Source organism: Lates calcarifer, linkage group LG3 (genome assembly GCF_001640805.2).
Source record: "Lates calcarifer isolate ASB-BC8 linkage group LG3, TLL_Latcal_v3, whole genome shotgun sequence".
NCBI lineage: Eukaryota > Metazoa > Chordata > Actinopteri > Centropomidae > Lates > Lates calcarifer.
This window is the reverse complement of record NC_066835.1, coordinates 16934431-16956762: the sequence shown is the minus strand read 5'-3', so window position 1 is coordinate 16956762 and position 22332 is coordinate 16934431. Positions and strand designations below refer to the sequence as shown.

Sequence of the window (22332 nt, the reverse complement as noted above, 5' to 3'; positions counted from 1 at the left end):
AAGTTCAATTCAAGGCCTGTTGTTTCCCAAAAGCCTCTTTTTATTGACCTTGTTATACTGTAGGGTAAAAACATTTTTGTCACTAAGTACATATTTGATTTGAAATATGGAAAAATCTGAATATTAACTTGAAGGTAGCAAGGCTGCACTTTTTGAAGTTATTGATATTCAAATTGTAACCAGTAGGACTTGGAGAAAGAGTTTAAATTCTCACTGGTGACCATCACACCCTCAACAGGATGTACTGTACTGTTACAACTTCTAATGTTCCTTTTAGAGGTATTTTTTATGTCACATTCAATGCCTAAAAAGCCAGTGATGCAAAGATATAAATGGGCTGCTCCTCCTCTTAGTTATTTAAGTAGAAAAATGTTCAGTGGGCATTGAGTCTTCTCCTCCGCCAATATATTCCTTGTGTTGCCAATTTTACACATATGAGGCTCTATCAGCAGCTAGGCCTTGAACCCAAAAACAGAAAGCTGAGTCATCCCAGAATAGTGGCAACATCCTTCTCTTTGTCTATATTTGACTTTTACTTATCTCTTTAGTCATCTTCCATCCTCTCACTCTTTTCCATCTCATTTCTCCTAATGTCTTTCTCTCAGTATCTGCGAGAGTCTCTTTCACCAACATGTTTGCCTGGCTGATTTGTGTCATGCAATATTCTGCCGTTTTATTTCTAGCACTTTGCTTTTAGTGCTGTGGCTGTTCCAGAAGTGGTTTCTACATTTGTCCCTTCACTTACCGCTCCGACCGTCCTTTAAATAGTTCTCCTTGCATGGTCCACTCGTTCCTTTAAAAAGCTCATCCCTTTGCTAAAAACCAAGGTTAAAGTGGCTTTCCTGAACCCGAGCCGACATCACGGAGGAAAGAAAGCTACTTTGGATTTCTGTATGTCCTAAATGCAGTTGCTTTGAAGGAAAATCTGACATTAATATACCATATCATCTTATCTCTTTATTTTTTTTATAAGTCAAGCCTTAGCTGTGAATGTCACTGTGTTCTGCTTTGCAGAAGTTTGCCTTTCAGCCTAGTTGCCAGTAAAGCACTGTTCTCAGGCCTGTACCTAGCAGCCACTCTGTCGTAACAATAAGACCCGACAGCGCTCTCACCACCCTCACTATATCAATCCAGACAACCAATTACAACCTTTTACAAGACCCTACAAATGAAAATAACTCCCTTTGGCTCCTGGTTTCTCTATTTCTCTCTCTGTCTTTTGCTCTGTCTAACGTCTGTCAGTATATTTCTTCTTTTCAATCATCCTCATGTCTTTTCCATGTGACGGACAGGGAAAGAAAAAGGAGGGAAAATTTGTACCTTGTGGCTTGGGAACATACTGTAAGAAAAATGCCTCGCAGGTGTGTATTTATTCAGTAGCAGCAGGTATAACCTTAATAGTATCCTTTTTTCATCCTTAGTTGCTTGACTCAACCTGTCGTTCTCATTTTTTCTTTTTTACAGTCAGTCCTCACTCTATGCCTGAATTTTGCTTTTACCTCCTCTCCCATTTTTTTTCTTAAACACACACTCTTCGCTTTCTCTAGCTCTCTGACTCACTCAATGACTCTTTTCTTTCATTCCCTCAAGCACACACAAACATGCATACACACACTCGCTTTATTCCACCCTGGAAGCGATTTGTCTTAACAGGTGGTCATTCAGATTCAGGACTGGCACTGCGAGAGAAGAAGGGGGAAACGGGGAGGAAAAACTGAGATTGTAGGAAGAGGAGATGAGGAAGATGAGGTGGAAAAGATTGAGGAAAGAGGGCACTCCATCCACTCCATGTGATGTACATGTTTCTGTGGTTGAATTCATAAAGGTTGTTTTATTGTTGCATCAAGGTCTTACTATAGTAGTTACAGTGATTTCTATGCACTACCTTTAGTCTTTGTCTTTCTGTGCACATTCAGCCTTGATAGCTAAAGTATCTTTGTATTTTATTTTCTCTCAGTAAAATTTATTCTGTATTGTCATTGTCTGTTGCTCAAACCCTGACAGGTTTCTGCACATATCTTGTTGATTGTCGCATTCCTTTTTTCTGGTCTGCCAAAGTCAGTCACAGAAAATGTTCCATTTGTAACAAAAGAAGAGGAATTATGACCATATAACACCTGCACACTGACTTCTACTGCAGGTGAGCATGGATTTCAGGATTTTACCTTACCGTGTAAAGCTGTGAGAGGATTAGCACCTTCATACCTATCATCAGCCCACAGGATATACCTCATCACACACACAACTAGTTCTACTCCTTTTTATTATAGGCCACCTCTCTGGCTGGCTCAACAAGAGCTTACATGCACTTAGGGGCATATTTCATTATAGCCTTTTTTTGATATAATTGAATTATTAGATTTTGTTTGGGAATTTCTCTGTTTTCGATTTCCCTCCCAGCCTTTTACCTAATCCACACATCCACATAAAAATATATATGTGACTTTACCTTTTAATAATACAGTAATGATATAGTACTTCATCAAATGATTGTTGAAGTCATTTATCAAGCAAAAATGGACAATAACTAATTTCAGTCATGTGTACATGGGTTTACAGTGCTTGTAAAATCATCATTTCAGTGTGGTCTCTATTTGTATATGATTGTAAATTGAATATTTTCAAAACAAGAAATTGAAAAACATGGGAACCTGTAACAGACATTCTTCACTATCATAGATTAACAATTAATTTTATTCCAGAATGAAAATCATCATTAGTTGCAGCTGTAATGTGTAATTTTTTGTAGGTCATACTGTGGCTTATTTCAGCATGTCATATAGATAAGCGACACATGCTCTGTACCATGATAGCATTTAACCATTCACCTCATTGTCATGCATCATGCAGATATTGCATAGTGTGCTTTAGTGAGTGGACTGCCCAGTCTCTTTACAGTATGTCACATTACTGAAGTTGAAAGTTTAATGACTCTGTTAAAAAGAGAGCCTTGTTTGAAGTTAATGTGCTCTCCTGTTAGAACTGCTGTTACGGTCCCATCGGCTGTCTGTGTGCTTTCCTGTCTGTGTACGTGCGTGAGTACGTGCGTGAGCTTATCAGGGACAAAGAGTTCCCCGACACCATTTGTCTCATAAGGGGGTGTGTGTTTGTTCCTGATTTGTGTGTGTGTCCATTTATACACAGCATTTATCTTTTATGTGCCTGTTTGTGTTTTTATGTGACACTTCATATCCCCATCCATTTATCCTTTTTTATCTGTCCTGCAGCAGTATTACTGTATTGCTTCTTTTGAACTATATATTATCTTCCCTCCCACGTCTTGCAGCAGCAGGGTGGTGTAGCAAACAGGGAGATCATTCTTCATATGAAGTGCTGCGATTCGAGCCCCCACCCCCCAAGTCTCATGTTCCCACCCTGGTGTCTAGTGTCCTCGAGCAAGACTGTAAATCCCAACCAGCCTCAAGTGTGCTTCGAATATTTCTGTTTAGAGTGAAAGTGAAGAACCAGTTTATGTCCTTGGGGATCAACAAACTACCCCCTGAAAAATCTCTCTGGTACAGGTGTACATACCTGTATATTTTTCATTCCACATTTGCTACATGCTATTTTCTTACGTGTTTAAAATTGATCTCAATTCTTCTTGTTTAGCTCTTATACACCCACGTTTTCCTCCTTCATCCATCTCTCAGAGCAACTGACTTATTTCATAGCAACTGTATATACAGCTATATTCTCTATTTATCCAAGCAGTTTTATGTATTTTGCAGCAAGTCCATATCAAATCCCAAATGATTAAGACAAGTTAAGTGCAACTTAAGTCTCTAGTTTCCCAATGTAATGTCTCAAACCATTCAGATAAGTCCAAGACATTTCTCAAGTCATTTAGAAAAGTCTGACATGTCTCAAGTCATTAAGACAAGTCCCTGTGAAATCTCAAGTCTGCCAAAGCAAATCTCAAGTCACAGAGGAGTCCAAGTTAAGACTTAATTCATTATGACAAGTCCTAGTCAAGTCTTTAGTCTGTCAAACAAGTCACAAGTTGTTAAGACAAGTTCTAGTTACCTCTCAAGTCACAGAGACAAGTCAGTCATGTCTCAAGTCTGCCAAAGTGAGTTATAACCTAGTCTGAGTCTGTGCTGTGATAGTAGTGCTTTCCTATAGGTAAGATCAAGTCCTTTTTAATACATATGTCCAGTAATTAAATATCACAAGTGTGTTTGTCAATGTCTTGCGTATTTTTTTTATTGTTCTGGGATTTTATTAAGTGCAAACCTGAGTCTTGAATGTTTCTGTATTCAAGTCTTAACTCAGGGTTAAGTCTTTAGGGAGTCAAGTTCCACAATAGTCAAGTCAAGTTCCCATGTCTGTTTTTTGTGATTTAAGTCTGGCACGAGTCCAGGTCTCAGGGCTACAGCTCTGCTCTGTTCCATTTTTTAACTTGAACTTTCAGTTTCTTCTCCCACTCTCCTGCTGTATAAGAAGGATAATGTCTGGACAATAGTTTTCCCAGTGGGCCATTGGTGACCGGTGCTTATGCCAATCTCTGTGCTCTCTCTTTGGCCAGGTCGAGATTGCTGAACCCCTGGGTCTGGTTCAGTCTAGACTGACTGATAAGTAGCCAATGGGTCACAGTGAGGACAGTGGCACAATGCCAGGGCTAATCCCACCATGAAACTGCAGCAGATTATGAAAGTGAATTATGAAACGAGGCTCTTTCAACAGGAGGGGATTAAATAGTCTGTTAGAGTGTGTTCCGACACTGTGTATTTCTGAGCTGTGTTTCAGCAAAGGGACAGATTTCTTTGTCCGGGACAGAATGCCTAAGGTAAAATCATACACTATCTATACACAACTTTGTTTATTAGGCATGTGGAGCATTGCAGTACATTTATTTTTGTTCTTCCTGCTCTTTTTTCTCTTCTTTTAGATTAAGTACTTAGCCTTGGAATTGTGTCTTTATTCTGTTGAGCACACTCTAAGTTTTAGCAGATCCTAGAGAACCCTTAACCTTGGAAACCCTTGAAATTGGCCTTTGTGATAGAGCTGCCCTCATGTTGCCATCTACTACTATAAAGCAAAGAACAACAGTGTAAGAGCCATATACACACTTGACAAAGGCCAAATTTTAGTGTTTGCCTCCTCCTGAGTGAGTCTTGTCGGTGCACCAACAAGCCCCCTCTCTTTCTTTTGGATACTTGACCTAAGTGCTGTGGAGTACATCTCTTCCACAGCTGTTGCTTCCCTCAGCATTCGCTTTGTATCCTTTCAGTATACTTCATCCTTGTGTTGTCACCAAGGCTGAACAACTCAATTAATACATCACACAAACCAGAGAAAGATGAAAGAGTGGGTGAAGCGAGAGGGGGAGGTAGAAAGAGAGACTTACACTTAAGATACACTTTTAATGAAACCTCTCAAAGACAAAAGCAAATCAAAATCCCTTAAAACTTATCCTTCTAACACACTCAGCCCGCTTTCATGTATGTGCCTAATACACTGCAGCAGCAACACATGATATTAAATCTACCTTTTCAAGTCCAAAACTCCAGCTATTTCCACAATGCATTCTACAGCCTGAAAGCCTTCATAAAGATCTAATTTCTGAGACAGAAACTCAGAGGATGTTTTATAGCTCTGAAGTGCATCAAAACTTCCTCGCAGTATTGCTGTTATATGCCAACTTTTACATGTCTCTCTTCTAAAAGAGTGGTTCCTACAACTTAGAAGTTTGCTAATGTAAAAGGTTTGAATTTCAAGGCAGGCATCAAGGACAGCCTGTGTTACTCCGTTACTGGGTCAGTTTCTGTGCCTTCTCTCAGTAATCGATCCCACTATTTATTTTTTTAACAGCTTTTCAGAAAGTTTGCTCTCTTTGAGATTCTGATGAAATCTTTTTTATACTCTCCCATGTTGATTTTTAATTTTACATCAAAAATAGGGAACTATAGACTCTCAATTCTTCTTGTCTTGTCTTCTTGTCATAAAGGATGCTCTCTTTACTTAAATTCTCCATGTACTGTGAACAAAGCAGAAAGGGCTTGTTACTCTTTATGCATAACCCGCGTTCACAGTGTTTTTCTCGCAGTGATGAAAGTCAGCCTAAATAGGACTGAGGACAGAGGGACAAAAAAGCAAAACTGGCTCACAGATCCACATCGTCCCTATAATGACGGGCAATTATTTTAGAAAAAACCTTTGAAATGGATGTTTAGTAGCTAATGTGTCATGACTATTAGTCAGAGTCGTGACACAGGAGATCTTTTGTTTCTTTGTCACCTGTCCACCTTTCTTTTACCTTTTTCCCTCTCTCCTTCTTTTGGTGACCCTTGCTTCCCCCTGCTTTGGTTTTCTTACTAAACTTTTTTGTCTTCCTCTCTGTCTCTCTGTCTTATCTGTTTCTCCCTTCCTCCTGCCCCTAAAGGCCCATTAGTCCGTCTAACTAGGCTGTGATTACAGGGCTTATGTATTCAGTGTGTGATCATAGTGCCAACTTTTGTCCTCTGTGTGTCTCTCTCTCTCTGACTGACTGACTGACTGCTCACTAAGGCACACTGATCCCTCTGTGTATTACCCGGTGTATTCATTTGTTTGCTCTTCATGTGCTCCTTTCTCTCCTCCTTTTTCTTTTTTCTGCCTCTCTTGCCAACTCGACTATTTTTTTTGTCTTTCTCTCTTTCATGTTGGCTCTCTTTCTTTTATTCTCTTCACCCTCCTCCACTGATTATTTTCTCTCATCATCTCTCTTTGCCTCCCGCCTCAGACTTCCTCTGTGCCTCTCCGCCACCCTTGCCCTCTCCCACTCTAATCTTCTCCAAATGCCTCTATGTTATCAGCTAACTGCAGAACCATGCTTTGGGCACCCGGCGGTGTTAACCCAAAAACAATAAAGTTAAGTGTTTAGTAAAGGATCTCTCATGGTCCAGCAAGGCCTCCCTGCACTCTAACCAAGGCACTGATGTCTCCTTTTCAAACAAACCCATAGAAAGAAGAAAAAGCTATTCACAGTCATTGGCCTCTGAGGGTTTTGGTCATCCAAACTGTGGTGACACTGAAGAGCAGGTCTTTTATTATGAATCTCAAATAGCATTTATATAACCTTGTATTAAAATCCTCCCCTGAGTGGATGGAGTTGTGTCTTTAGAATGAAAACAATATAAAAGAACACCTCTACGGAAATTGTTTTTTACTGCCAGTAATATGCAGGTGTGTTTGAAAAGTTCAGCTGGTGTATTGATGGGTTTATTTTGACACCTGCCTTTATGTTCAACATCGGAAATCTTCCTAAACTTTTGGTGCATCAGCACATCTTTGTGTCAGAGTCCATAGCCTCCTTGTCAGAGTCAGAGCATGAGTCAGTAAGGTCTTGAGTCACCACATCTTACAAGGCTTGCAGCATGAGTCAGACTGCGTAGGTTTCTCCTCTTTGCTCACAAGACATCCATGTGCCCAGTTGTTAATGTCGATAAGGCCAAATATTTGTCATGTAGCAGCAGGTATGAGATGAAAGTCATACTTTTCAAGGATGCCAGAATTGCTCAGGATAAGGTTACATGTCTGCTGCCTACTCCAGACAGCGTCGCACAGTATTTTCGAAAGCCCTTTACAAAGGCTCCTGATATGGATGAAAGTCGAAGCAGAGAACAAAAGTTAAAGCCAAGTAGCACACTGAAGGACAAGAGTGAAAGTAGCACTTTTCAAGGATGAAGAAAGTAGTGTTCTTCAAGGTGCTGAAAAAAATGGCTTTGTCTGGTTGTCAGACCTCATATTGCCTCAAGGCTGTAGGTGCTGGGAACACTGCATGTGAGCCTGAAACTCAGTGTGAGTGTGTGTGTGAGTGTGTTTGGGAGGGGGTCTTTTTAAGCAGACAAGCTTAAAGCATGGGTAACTTTAATATCAGCAAAATCCTTTAAGAATGGGGCGATAATGCAGCTCACCATATGTCACTACAGATGTTGATATTACATTATAGATTAAGATAAATGTGCTGATGATGACTTTCTTGTATGCCTGCTGAATACCACTGAGCATGAAACAACGCCCTCTGACTGCTCAAAGACATCCTGACTAGTGAACTGTGGCCGGTTGGTTTGCTATTTCAACTTTGGTTTGAAAAGGGTGCTTAAGTACTTTCTGCTTTGGTTTTCTGACAGGCAATACCTATGACTATAATCATGGATATATTGCAGTGGTGGAAGAAATATTCAGGACTTGTACTTAAGTTATAGTAGTAGTTATACTCCAATATAACCGCTGAGGACTATTTTTATTATTGCTTGATCTGATGAATATGGATTACTCACTGCCTTTATATCTATTAAATGTCAGAAAATAGCCCAAGATGAAAATGCCAAACACTCACATCTAAGAACCTGAAACTGGAAAACGTATGGTGTCTTAGCTTAAACAAATGACTGAAATAATTAATATTAGATATAGATTACTTGTCAATTAAATGTCATCTGATTTACTGATTTATTTTTAATTATTTCATCTTAAAATCATTTGTGGAGTAACAAAGCGCACTTAAATATTATGTTTCTCAGCTACTATGAGTAAAAATATAGACAAAATGTACTTGGAATTCCCACTAATTGTCATTACTTATTATTGATGTGTCTTTTTCTTGTTGAAATTATTGGTTTTTTTTTTGTTTTTTTTTTTTTAGTGGTATTTTCTTACTCTCTTGGTGCTTGTTGTATGTAAATAGAAACATTGAAATAATACTTGCTCATAAAAATATCTAGGTCACACTTCACCTTGCTGTGTGTCCTGTTTCATTTGAGTAGGTGATTCTAAATAAGCACTAATCCACTGAGCTCTCTCTGGAGTCACACTACTTGTGTAGCTGTCCATGGTCCTGAAATCAGACTCATAGTAAGCTATGAGTCTGATTGCCCCCTGTCCATGGTGCTGAAAGGAATAGACAGAAAACAGACTTTCAAGCATTGTGTTTTCTCTGCTGCGCCACTGAAAGCTAAATGAGAGAGTGCCTCGTGTCTCGCTTTGTTTTGAAAGCTCTGTGGTCCTGTTTTGTTTCGCGGTCTCTGGTGTGTTTTCACTGTTGAAGCCAGAGGATGATGGAAAGCTCTTTGTCCAGCTTAAGTCCTCAACAGATGGTATTAATGCACTTATCAAAGCATACGTTCACCCTCACCAGATTTCGGCAAGCCTGCCTCAGCATTAATGGCTTTCTTTCATTATTCCAAATACACTCATGCCACGTTGCACTTACAATGCTCGACTTGTAAATTTAAGACCACTTTCTTCATGAGTTAACCTTTTCTTGTTTTGTTGTCATGCAGATGAGGAACACTTTTAACTTATTTATGCTGACAAGATAAAATTAAAGCATTTAATTTTATGCCGCCTTAACTGACCTCTAACCTCATGCTTGTTTGTCTTCCTTGTCTGTTTCCTTCAGTGGTGCTGCTGAACTCTAAGGAGACTCAGGCTGAGCTGGGCTGGACATCATTTCCCCCCAATGGGGTAAGTGTGCTTACCTGAATTTTTCGTTTGTGTATTTGTTCGTACTTGTGCTCATTCACTTGCAGTGCTCCACAACACAGCTGGCCCAGACCACCCCTCTTCATTTCTCCTGATCTCTCTATGTTTTTGCAGTTTTTACCTTTCAACCTCCACTTTCTTTCTCACACCTTGCGTCCTCTTCTCTCCCAGTCTGGAGCTCATCATTATCATTAATCAATGGTGCTAATCCAGGCTAGTACCCTGCACTGTCACTGAGCCACCGAGATATGCTGCCACAGATAAATGGTCCCCTTCATATCGATCGATTTGGCTTGTAAAAACCTTTGCGCTAAGTTATGACTGTAAGACAAATACAGGAGCCCTTTTTAAAGAATCAGCCACAGCCAAAGCAGTTTGTCACCCACTTTCCACCTGGAGGTTGGCCTTTCCATGCATACACACACGCGCGTACTATCAAGATGTCTATTAAAAAAATAGCAGAGAGAAAACACACTGCATCTTCTTTGATTTAGTCACCTTGGCAGTAGTGCAGTTTATCCTATTACCATCACATATAATCCATTTTCACTGTCGGGTTTGCTATGTGTTTGCGTATGTGAGATTGCATAAGAGATCTGCATTTGGTTCTCAGCTCACTTTCAATTCTATAAAGTGTCTCAGTAATAAAAATAGTGACATGAACATAATCACTTATCTGTTGAAAAACTGTAGCTTTATGTTGGAGTTTTTCTCCCTGAAAGTAAGACAATGAAAAAGTCAAAAAGTTAGGCCCCCTCTGTCATTGATATATTTTTGTTTGGACCCTACCCTTGACTAAGAGAATTTTTGCAAAATGCTCATCCAACAGCTTAAAATAATATACCAGCATTGAGTTGGTAGGATTTGCTTGCCTGTGCTCCCAGTCAGTGCTCTCCATTTAGTCAGTCAAAAATAAATAGTAAATCATTATCAATAAAAACCTCTTTTCTTAGCTTTTTAGCACAGACAGTCTGTGTTTACACTGGACCGTTGATCGTTTTAGTACCGTAGGTGGCTGAGATCAAAAGGAACTGTTTGAGAGAGCAGCTAAGGTCTGACCCCCAGTTACAGCAACATTACTCAAGGCTGATGTGACGATGAGTATATGCAGTTTGTCATTTTCTCTGTGACAACATTAAAGGAACAGAATGCCAATGATTGTTCAGACACCCACTCACGCACTCAGCAGATTATGTCATTAGATTGCTAACCTGAGGTGACAGTATTCTTTCTTTCTCTATCTTTCTTTATCTTCTTTCTCACTATCTCTGTTGCCTCCCACCTGCCTCACTCTTCTTTGTTTCACTCATGTCATCATTCCACTCCCTCTTTTATTTTCATGTCACCATTGTCTTTCTTCCCATCTTTGTTGCCATGACCCTCGTCGCCTTTGCTTTCTTGTCTTTCTTTTCTCTCATCCTCTTCATTACACCTCCATATGTACTCATCCTTGTTGTTCCTTTCTCCTCCTCTTCTCCTCATTTCCTCCCACCTCTTCTTTCTCCAGTGGGAGGAAATAAGTGGCGTAGATGAAAAGTACAAGCCTATCCGGACATACCAGGTGTGCAATGTGATGGAGCCCACCCAGCAGAACAACTGGCTGCAGACCGGCTGGGTGGCACGCCGAGGCGGCCAGCGCATTTTTGTGGAGCTCCAGTTCACTCTGCGTGACTGCAACAGCATCCCTGGTGTAGCAGGCACCTGCAAGGAGACTTTCAACCTCCTCTACGTCGAGTCAGGACAGGGACCTGGGAGGGGTGACCCGGGAGGATCGCTACACCAAGATTGACACCATTGCTGCTGACGAGAGCTTCACACAGGGCGACTTGGGTGAGAGGAAGATGAAGCTGAACACGGAGGTGCGTGAGATCGGCCACCTCAACCGCAAGGGCTTCCACCTGGCGTTCCAGGACGTCGGCGCTTGCGTGGCGCTGGTGGCCGTGCGGGTGTACTACAAACGCTGCCTTGCCACCGTCCAGAACCTGGCAGTGTTCCCAGACACGGTGGCTGAGGCAGCCTTCGCCACTCTGGTAGAGGTGCGTGGCACCTGCGTCAACAACTCTGAGGTTGACACAGACAGCCCTCCCAGGATGCATTGCAGCGCCGAAGGGGAATGGCTGGTACCCATCGGGAAGTGCAGCTGCAGCGCTGGCTACGAGGAGGGACACAGCAGCTGTGAAGGTAAGAAATTAATAAACAGACGGTGGGAAACACAGATAGATGAAAGAGGACAGGAAACAAAGAGGCAACAAAAGGAAGAAGAAAGGCACTGTGTAAGAAAAACAGAACTAAAGAACCAAATAAAAGAACAAGGAATAGACATGTAGTAGAAGGAGGGAGGGAAGTTGATTTGACTACTTCAAGTACTGTTGATTGCTTTCAATTTTTTTGCTAGAGTCAAACAAAACTGAACAATTTCTCTGGTGTGAGAAGGTATGTAGCAACAGAGAGGGAGACCACAGCAACAAAATAATAATTTTCAATTCAATTTTGTTTCTTTCTGAGTCCTGAAAATGTTATTTTTCTTCAAACAATTACAACAATCTGCCAGAAAAGTTTTTGCCGCTACCTGTTTCCAGAACAACTTGGTTTATGAATTTAGGACCACAATCAAAAAGGATGGCAGTAATTGATTTGTATCAGAAGCTTGAAATTATAACACTGCCAGGATTTTTGTCCACTTGTTTTAAGAAAATAAGACTTTTAGGAACCAATTTTATACACCACTTTATAGGATGAAGATTTTTGCTGTGAAACCTAAGAGAGGGAAACAGATGAGGAAAAGATGGATAAATACAAGACAGAGAGCTGTTGAAAGTTGGAAGTGAGAAGTGAGACTGTTCATGCTGGAGAGAATAGAAGGAACAGATTATAAGAACAGAAGGAAGATGAGAGATGATCCATATGAAAAGAGACAGTGGAGCTTGTGAAGTTTCAACAGATACTGTAAGAGTATAGAAGTACTGGAGGAATAATTTCATGTGAGCAAGAAAAGAGAGGCAAAATTGAAAAGAAAGCACCATTAGCAAGTGTTCAGACAAGGAGAAGGACACAGAGTGGACACAAGAAAAACAAGAAGTACAGACTAGCCTTTCTCATTCGATTTCAGTCCATGCTTGCTTTTGTTCAGCGCTGACACTGACATCAATGCCGAGGGCCTCGATGTATTAGTGATGTTACCTTGTTCCACGTGTACGTCCAAAGAGTGTTATCACACAAATCGGCATATGAGGTGTGCTGTGTAAGGGTGAACAATCTGAATGACTTTGTGCTTTGTGCGTGTGTGTGAATGTGAACACAGTGTTTAATATACTTTTTCTTCAGAGGGACTGCCTCTTCTCTAATATTTGCAACTGGCCTGAATGGCCCACACACACACACACACACACACAGTGTTGTGGCGTGGCGGCGTGGTGTTAGGTGTCGCACTCTGACGTAAACCGATTCGAACAGCATTGGAATCTTTTGTCACAACCCATTGCTCATACAACAACAGCAGTTGACTGTTGCTGTTAGCTTTCACACCCCATCTTGCATTGTTGTGCAATGCAACGTGGGTGGAGTCCATCAACAGCATACTGTGTGCATTGTAATGGAAGGGAGATTTAGTAGGAGTGCTGAACCTTTCATAGTAGGCTGGTGTTGTTCTGGTTGATAGTTGTAATTGATTGCTACTCAATTAAGTTCTGTTGTGTTTTCTCCTACCAAAGGCTTGTGTGTATATGTGACTTATAGTACCAATTTACAGCTGTGTATTTCCCAAGCTGAGATACTGATAATGTTTTTCATACACATAACTAAATTAACCCAGACAGGAAGTAACAGAGAAATTTGAGCTATTGTATAATTAAAATTGTATAATTAAATTGAGAGAGAACAGAAAGGAGGGCAGGAGTTAGAGGAGTAGAAAACAAACAAAAAAGAAGCACAGGCTGGAAAAGAGACAGCTCAGAGGAAGAAACATCCTCTTGTAAACTACCACTTCTCATTTTAAATATGGAAAAGTTAGTAGGGGTAGTCATGAAGGGACTTCTTCTGTCAGGATTTTTAGATAAACAGATAGTTGATGCTAAGAATCTGTATTGAAATGGAAAAAGCATCAATAGAAAAGTTAGTAGAAGCAGCCACACTGATAATAAGCCATGCTGAACATTTGCTCTGTTGCAGAAATCCTGCTCCTACAGTAAGTGTTTGACAGTTGGAGATAAGTACCGCTCACTGATATTGGCAGTTGGTCTGAGTGCAAACAAAGTATGTGTTGCTTGACCTGCCTTTTGTAATTACCAACAATGCTTTTTCCACAATAAAAGCCGAGCCAGGGACAATAAAATCTGATGAACAGACAAACCGGCAGAGACTGTGAGAAGAAAGCAATAATGAGCTACAAGCAAAGTCAGGAAATGCCGGAAACACAGAGATAAGGAGAGAAGAATAGTAGTAGTAGACTTCCAGCAGTGACAGGAGAATAAAAATGTTAACATTTTGAAGGAAAAGCAGGAGTAAAGGGAGAATAGGACAGGCCAGGCATGTTGCCAAAGGAGCAAACAGACAAGGATGGTGAAGTCCAGTGACAGCACCAATGAAGACAGGAAGCCCAGAGAGAGAGAGAGAGAGAGAGAGTGAGGGGGAGAGAGAGAGAGAGAGAGAGAGAAAGAGAAACATCTCATACTGTATCTTTGGTGCTCAGCCTTCCCTGGGTGCAGTTTAGCGTGTAACAGCATACAAGGTGACAGAGCCTGTCAACTAGGTGACCACCCTGCTTATATACAGTATATACTGTATATACATACACACACACACGTCCCCTATAGTGCCTCAGTTCGGTGCCAAACCCCGACATCTCCCGCTGCACCAGAGCTATTGATCAGCTGTAATGCTCCACTAAACTGAGGAATTGCGCTGGGACTGCTCATACACACATATAGTCAAGGACACACATATCCAGTAGCACACTGTGGTGTGTACACAGCAGTGACACACACCACACACACCACACACACACCAGTTTGATTTTACTGTGTGTGGAACAAAGACACTACATTTCTCTGTTAGAAATGGATAGTGTGTGTGTGTGTGTGTGTGTGTGTGTGTGTGTGTGTGTGTGTGTAAGGCAGTGTAAGAGTTTGTGTGTGTCACAATCACGCTTGTGTACGAGTGCTTGGGGGACATGCATGGCTGACTGCTGTGAAACATAATATAATGAATGCAAAGCAGGCAATCATGGCATAACATAACCATAATGATACTAATTTCAATGTGAGTGTCTGTATACAGTTTGTGCAGGTTCTGCAGCTACTCTATGTCTTATTTACTCCTGGGTCTAATTGTGTAACTGAGTGAGTGCAGATGCTCTAAGTGTCTCCGTACAGGTCAATAATATTGAATAGCCAGTGAGTAGCTACTGATAGTGGTGTAAGCAGATAGTGTTGTGCAGTAGAGGAGAAGATTATTACCTCACGCAATGTAATAGTCACGCTACACCCAGTTAATGTGGGATTACTTCAGATTATAGCATCTGTTGTCATAGTGTACCTTCCCTAACCCTTTCTGCAATTTTAATGCTGATACAGGCATAACTAAATTGCTGAGTAACTTAAAATGAACTTTATTTAACATGAAGATACAGCATATAGTCCACATTTGTAATGCATCCAGGAAATGGGTATGTTTGCTTATAATATCAGATTTTCATGAGCATAATAACTGAATTATTGTCAAATTCTAGAAAAGCTGAAGCAAGGAAGTGCATGTGGTGTCAAAATGTTTTTCTCAGTTTTCTTTGTTTTGTCTCATAAAACCGAGTTACCACATAACACTTAACTCCCAGGTGCTCAGAAGACTGGAAGACTGTGGTGGCGCAGCTGTGAGTTGCGAATTTGAAGAGGAGTATACCGTAAATGTGAAGTAGGATGTTATTGAAAATTAGCATATGTGCTCAGTCAGCTTCCCCTTGTGTAATAAAGGTGTAAAAGGCAAAAAAAGAACAGGGAATTAAGAAGCAGAACAGTGAGAAGGGATATTGTGTAGAACCATCCTTTGCTTTAGCTCTCTGTCAGCAAGACTTGCAAGTGCACACACAGCATTGTTACTGTATATCTTGACCCCGCATGCATTCACAAATTTGCACCACATGTACTCGCAGCGATGAGTGCACACATGTTCTCCTCTTTCATTATGAAATGCCACCAGCAGGAACAGACCAAGGGAAAAAATAAATTATGTAATAATTCACCTTTCAAATACACAATGTTTCATGTGCATGTGTATTTGTGTGTTTTTCTGTGTGTTTCTCTCACACTCATGAGCTCCATCCTGTTCTAATTAAGGCAGGCTTCTCTTTCTATATAATTACTGAGTGTGGCGCATGCCTTCAGCAGATTCTCTTATTATCTCTGTTGTTTGCTGCTCCACAATCCGGCTCCAGGCACACTCACCACCCTGCTATTCCTTCCTATTGCTCTCCTTCGCTCTGTAATTTACTACACGCCTTCCTTCTCATCCCCTTTCCCCCTCTCGCTTCTTTATTTCCCTCACCCATTTACCCCCCGTGCCCTCCCTACACCGCCAAAGAAGTGTGCACTTAATTTCTATCCCTCTGATCTCAGTAGTGCTTCATGACTTCCTCTAACACTCCTGTTTGTTTGCTTTCTTTCTCTCCTCCTCTACCTCCTCATTTTATCTTTCTTTTCCTCTTTATTTTCTCCCCTCTCCATGCTTTTTGGACTTTATATCCCTTTTCTTTTCAATATTCTCTTGAAACATGCTGTTTCTGTCTCTCCACCCCTCTCTCCTTGTCCCCTGTGGGGACCATGTGGCGGGGTGAGGCAGGGTGAGGCAGGTTAACAGGCTGAAATCTGCTGGAGAAGCTTGGAGATTTATCTGATTTGTGTGTGTGTGAGAGAGAGGGGGAGAAAGTCTGTGTGTGTGTGTGTGTGTGTGTGTGGTGTGTGTGTGTGTGTGTGTGTGTGTGCATTCGTGTGTGCTCAAAACTTGGCACAAGTGCCCAATCATATGTTTCTGAAGTCGCTCCCTCTGTTGCACTCATCTTCCCCTCTGTCTGTTGTCACTTCTTGTCATGTCCTCATCAACCCTCCCCAACTCTTTTTTTGTCTCAGACTGAAGTCATTTCATATTTTCTTCTCTGACTTTTATTTTCTTGAGGCTTCCTCTCCTTGCCTTCTCTCCAACTGATACGTCTTCATACAAATCTGCCTCTCAAAGCTGCTGTCTCTTACCCTCCCCCTCTTCCCTTCTCCAGCATTTGACTCCTCTTTCATTCCCCTTCTCTCTTTTATCAGACTTTTTTATACCCCTTCTCTTTATACCAGCTCTCCCTGGCTCTGTGCCACCCCTGCCCATCTGGTCCTTCCTCCCTCCCTCCATCCTTCTCCATCTTTCTCCTCTCCAGCCACGTCACCTGCTACTGTTAGTCATCTCCCTCCCCGGCTTTCGTTTTAAATAATTCACATACTCCTGGGAGAAAGACAAATGTGTTCTTTTGAGCCCAGCATCTGATGTATTTATTTAGCTGGACCTGCCATACAACAAGTGGGCCGACAGCAGAAACACACACTCGGACCAGCAGACATCCACACACACACTTCTAAAAATGTAGAAACATTCCCACATAGACATACAAGCATTTACATCCATGTGCTCATTTCCAGAGGGAGCACTGAAATGTCCCTTGGTTATTGAAAATGTGTGGAGGGAGGCCAAGCATTCATCATTTATCCTTCCCGTTCCTTCGTTTACCTAGGGAGAATGAAGCAAGGAGAGAGAGGAAGGAAGAAAAGGAATTTAAAAAAGATATTATGGGTATGGAGGGAGATGAAAATGTTGGAGGAAAAGGAGCGGTGGAAGAAAAATAGGAGGACGAATACACAGCATTGCAGGAAAGAGCTGTCAGAGTTTTCTCGTGGTTGCACTGTTTGTTAGTCGCTCTGCATAAGAGCTGAATGCATAAAATATGAGTTGTAAAAGCTGAGAATGATTTGAACGAAGCGGAAGACGGGGAGGATGGGTAAATTGAAGAGAGGGAGGACGATGACAGAAGTAGGAAGAAACGAGTGTTGAATGAGAGTAAAGATGAGGAGCTTTAGGGGTTAAAGGCCAAAACCATAAACGGAAAAGGAGAGAGCTAATGTGGAAGAAAATATGGAGGTCAGAGGGGGTAATGATCAGTAGACAGAAGAAAAACATCAGGAGAAAAAAAAGAGAGAAGTCTAGCCACGGGCTGAGTCAGTGAGAAGATGGGACAAACCCGCAAATTGCAACATGTTGCCTCCATCCTTCCCTCCCTCGTCTTACCACTTTCAGTCTCCCCGCACCAGACTCATGAATTAAATACAGCCGACACGAATGCATCAAAGTTAGAAAAGGTTGGCATCCAGCTTAATCATGTTGCTAACTCAACCAACATGACAGCCTCATTTCTCTCTGGCTCACTCATGACCACTGAGCTGAATCAAACATTCCTTTAACGACGGATATATCTCCTAAGAAAAACTCTTGGATATAAAAAAGTGACAGGTATGATGTTAGTAAGGCATAAAGAGATTATTAAGACATATAGGATGGCCTTGTTCCTTGTCATATGGGCTCCTTTTTCCCCTCCTTCTTTTCTCCTCTGTTTTGTGTATTTTCCAGGGATTTTTCACTCTCATAATCAGACCGCTGCAGCATTGCCAGGGCATGTTACAACACTTGTGAATGTGTATAATATTACTATCAGTGTGGGAGCTGAAATTAGTTGCTCTTATTTTAGGTGCTCATGATTAAATCATCATGTAGAACCCCAAAATGTAAACCAGGCATAGTAAGAAATTCAAATATCCCCATGGAGAAATTGTGTTATTCTGTAGCAAATGGAAATGATATACAGAAGAGACGAGAGAATATAAATCAAAGTGGAACAATGAGGGAAGATTAACTGCGCTGCTGATAAGTGCCGTGCCATTTTTTCTCCTTCTAGGGAACATATTTATCTGACTTATGGTGTTAGAGGCATTTATGTTATTTTCAATGACACTGAGCATGTTTTTATGTAATGTTGTCTCCACTGAAACACATGTATCTCAAAATTTTGTGAAGAAATAAGGGTTTCTTTATAGGTTGAGAAAATTCTCCTACTTCCTCATCCAAATAAACCATTTAAAAAACTGCTGCACTATCTGGAAAATGCATTGTCACTAGACTGAAAACAGATCTTTTTCACAGCTCATAAAAATTTGACATTTTGGAGATGCTTTTCACAGGACATTGACAAAAATCCTCAGACAATATCAGCATCCATCTTGATATGAAAATATATGAAGATAGAAGCTGATGGAAAAGTCTGTGCCACATTCACTGATGATATAAAAATGACTTAGAAAACCCTGTACACGATTGTTTATAAAGGAAATAACGAACAGGAAGAGAGACGTGTGGTGTCAAGTCAAATAATTGTTGCCCCAGCTGCCCCTGAGAGTTGTTGACTCTCGTGACTTTGGGCCACAGTTGCTGATAAGGTGCAGATTGTGAAATCCCGGGTGAACCACTCTGACTTACAAAAGGTTTGGTGAGGACAAACTGCTTCTTAGCCCGAAGATAAATTCTAAGTCTGATTATGTCAGACTGTGTAATTCTTTGTGTCCTGAGGTGACACAGCAGAGGGACACTGGTGCCCAAGACAGCTTACAAGTATGCCATGTAAGGAGAGATTTAGTTTAAGAGTCAAACAGTTCCTTTTCTTGGGAGCAGAATATGAAGGAGAGGAATTACACACAAATTATGCACAGAGACACACACATGCATTCTACCTGGCCACTGTTCACGTGCATTCCCCATCCTCCGTTAAAAATGATATATTGTGGGTGAGAAGGCAATGTCGAGCAATTGCCCCGCTGTCCCACAATCACCTCTTTCCATACCCATTCAACCTCGAGTAATAACTTTCCATCTGTTCTAAATTGATGTGGGATCAGTGTATAGATCTGTCTGCCCCCACTTAACCTTTGTGAAACGCACTTATTCTGTCAAAATGGTCAAAAGACAGGGGGCGCGGCAGCACACACACACACACACACCTGTGCTTATTAGAAAGTAAGTCTTAACAGGAATGGCACTAAGGTAATTATTTTTAGCACACAGGTCTCGCTGTAGTCAGAGGAATGAAATGAAAAAATATGTCTGAAGTGCAAAAGGTAACTGGATTTGCAGAATTGGTCTTGACAACGTTTTGACGCTCACTCCAATGGCTTTACCAGCTGTACTTATTGGTGAGGAGTACTCAGACATTCAGACTTTTTGGTTCTGGACACAACTCATATTATCGTAAGAATCATTCGCAAGGGACATCAAAATGGAACTGTAAGTACTTCTTTACATCCCACCATGGATGTGTTTAGAGACCTGGATACTGTGTACCAAAATGGCACCACATTCATTCCAATAAAAGTTGCTCACCAGGGGCATAGAGTGAATTTTTTTTTTTTACAGGGTTCCATGTTTTTTAGCCCAATAGAGTAAATTCTCTTCTGTATGTATGAGACAAGTTTTGTAATTATTGTGAACTGATAAAAGTCTGTGTAGGTCACAGGCCCTAGACACACACCACATTATTACATATTGTTATGACATCATCACAAACTGAAGAGCTTCTGAATAATTTTACTGCACAGTTGTTGTTTATTAGAAATAAACCATGAAAATCTCAAGCTTGTACCCCATCAATGTGCATTTGTACAAAGGTTTACATGTGTGTTTGCATGTGACAGGCTGTGATGCCATCACTGTTTGATGCTACTCTGCGTATGAGACTGAGTGTGTGTGCATGCCGGCTGTTGTCTCTGTATTCACAGCTCGGCTGAGGGGCCTGCCGTGAGGACAGAGTGCCCGCCCCCCTGGCTGCACAGTGAGCCTGGCATGCCAGCCTGTGCCAGCTTGGTTTTCCATCCCCCTACCTTCCTCATTTTGTTGTCATTTGTCATCACCCTCCCTATCATGCACCCTCCCTCGTACACTCTCATACACACACACACACACACATACACACGCAAACCACATCCCAATGAAAATGGATGGCATTTCCAGGGACACCTGTGCCTCTGTGTGCCAAATCCTCCCCCCTACATGCACGCACACAAATGCATGTTAATGTACACTAGGATTTCTTGGACACGTGCAACTGCATATCCACACACTCATCTGCAGCACATGCATGCTCACGAGCACACGCAGAAACAAACAACACCACATATGCGCGCTCAGACATGGGCTTACTCCCACTCTCTCACAGGCTCATGTGCGTTATTTGTTCATAACCCACTCCATCTGTTTCTGTCTTCATGGCTAACCAAGGCCTGCCCACCACTCATTACACATAACACACACACAGGCACACACCCATTGTTTTGATGTATAATTATGCATAGTTACACAGACACCTGTAGTCCACATATTGACTAGACAACCCGTAATCCCCTTGGATGGACAGGCTCATTAGCATCAGGAGCACTCAGACATTCGCGCATCAAAAACATAAAACCATAAATCTAGACATAAACTTTGGCCAAATCTTGTTCTATATTCTGGTAGAGATGTGGAGGATTTTGTGTGCACACTCTGTCAATAATTGTTTCATGCTCTCTTTACACACACTGACGTGTCCCTCAGTCATTCTCTCTCTCTCTCTGGTACTTTGTCTCTCTCTCTTTCTCTCTCTCTCTCTCTCTCTCTCTCTCTCTCTCTCTCTCTCTCTCTCTCTATCTCTCTCGCTCTCTCACACACACACACAGACACACGCACACACACAAACTCACTGTGGGGAGCAGTGTGAAGTGATTGGCATCCTGATGCGAGTGTTATGGGTGACATTTCCACTGTGCTGTGGTATAGAGGTCTCCTGCAGAGCCTCTAGTCCACTGGCACACCAAGAGACTGGGGGCGGGGGGCATGAAGTGGGTGGAGGTGTAGGGGTGGAGACACAGAGGGACAGAAGGGGACAGAGAGGAGGGAGGCAGACATAGTCCGATGGCTACACATGCACGTGGACAGAGATACATTAAAAATCAGTGCGAACTACATGTCTAGCCTCAACCAAACCTGGTTCTCACCACACTAGACCTCTTTATAGGTGAAAACCATATATGAATACATGGAAACTTTACTGACACTTAAGCTGGTTCTGACAAGAATAGCAAAGCAGGACTGCCCACAAAAAATTGAGAGATGACAGCTTGAAAGACTCAGAGCTTTCGTGTCTTGGCTTGATGAGCTTTAATTTCCTGTGATGTCCCAACACCACCGAGGAACAAAGAGGAAAATTGGCCACGCGATCTGAACAGAAGATCAGCTCTTTTCAGAAGCATCTCTAAAGGATAAAACATAAAACAAAACTGTTGCGCCTTAATCTCTCTTGTGCTTCTTTGTGTTCACCTCGTGTTGTTCTCTCATACCCCCATCTTAGGTTTTGTCTTTGTCTGTATTCTAAATGAAGATCTTATTTATATATAACACATTTAAAAACGCTTATACTCGATTCCACAAAAGCTCAGACAGATTAAATCAGGTAAATAAGGGTTACATTTGTTAAAGTAGATTTTGAGAGGTTTTAAGACAAGCCTATGTATACTTCTGTTGAACAACAGTCACTACTACCACAGGTGACATAATATTGGGATAACAGTGAATGTTAAAACAAAGAGTAACAGCATCACCAGCTGAGAAGAGTTGTAAAGTCAGCTAACTCTATATCACAGTCAGTCATGGTGGCTGTTGCTTGCTTGTCAGACCTCATCTCCAGGTTTCCTGCACTTTGGCTCAGTTGGAAAGAGAACCAGTAAAACCAGGCTGTAGCTAGTGTCCCTCCAGAACAAATATCCA

The 22332-nt window shown here is 41.5% G+C and overlaps 1 protein-coding gene across 1 annotated transcript in view; it reads left to right on the top strand.

The window, feature by feature from the left end:
* Positions 1 to 22332, top strand: part of LOC108903134 (ephrin type-A receptor 7-like) — a 138440-nt gene that overhangs the window by 25922 nt on the left and 90186 nt on the right. Inside the window, 3 exon segments of the mRNA XM_051068015.1 lie at positions 9383 to 9447; positions 10973 to 11203; positions 11205 to 11646. Coding sequence (XP_050923972.1) covers positions 9383 to 9447; positions 10973 to 11203; positions 11205 to 11646 — 738 coding nt within the window.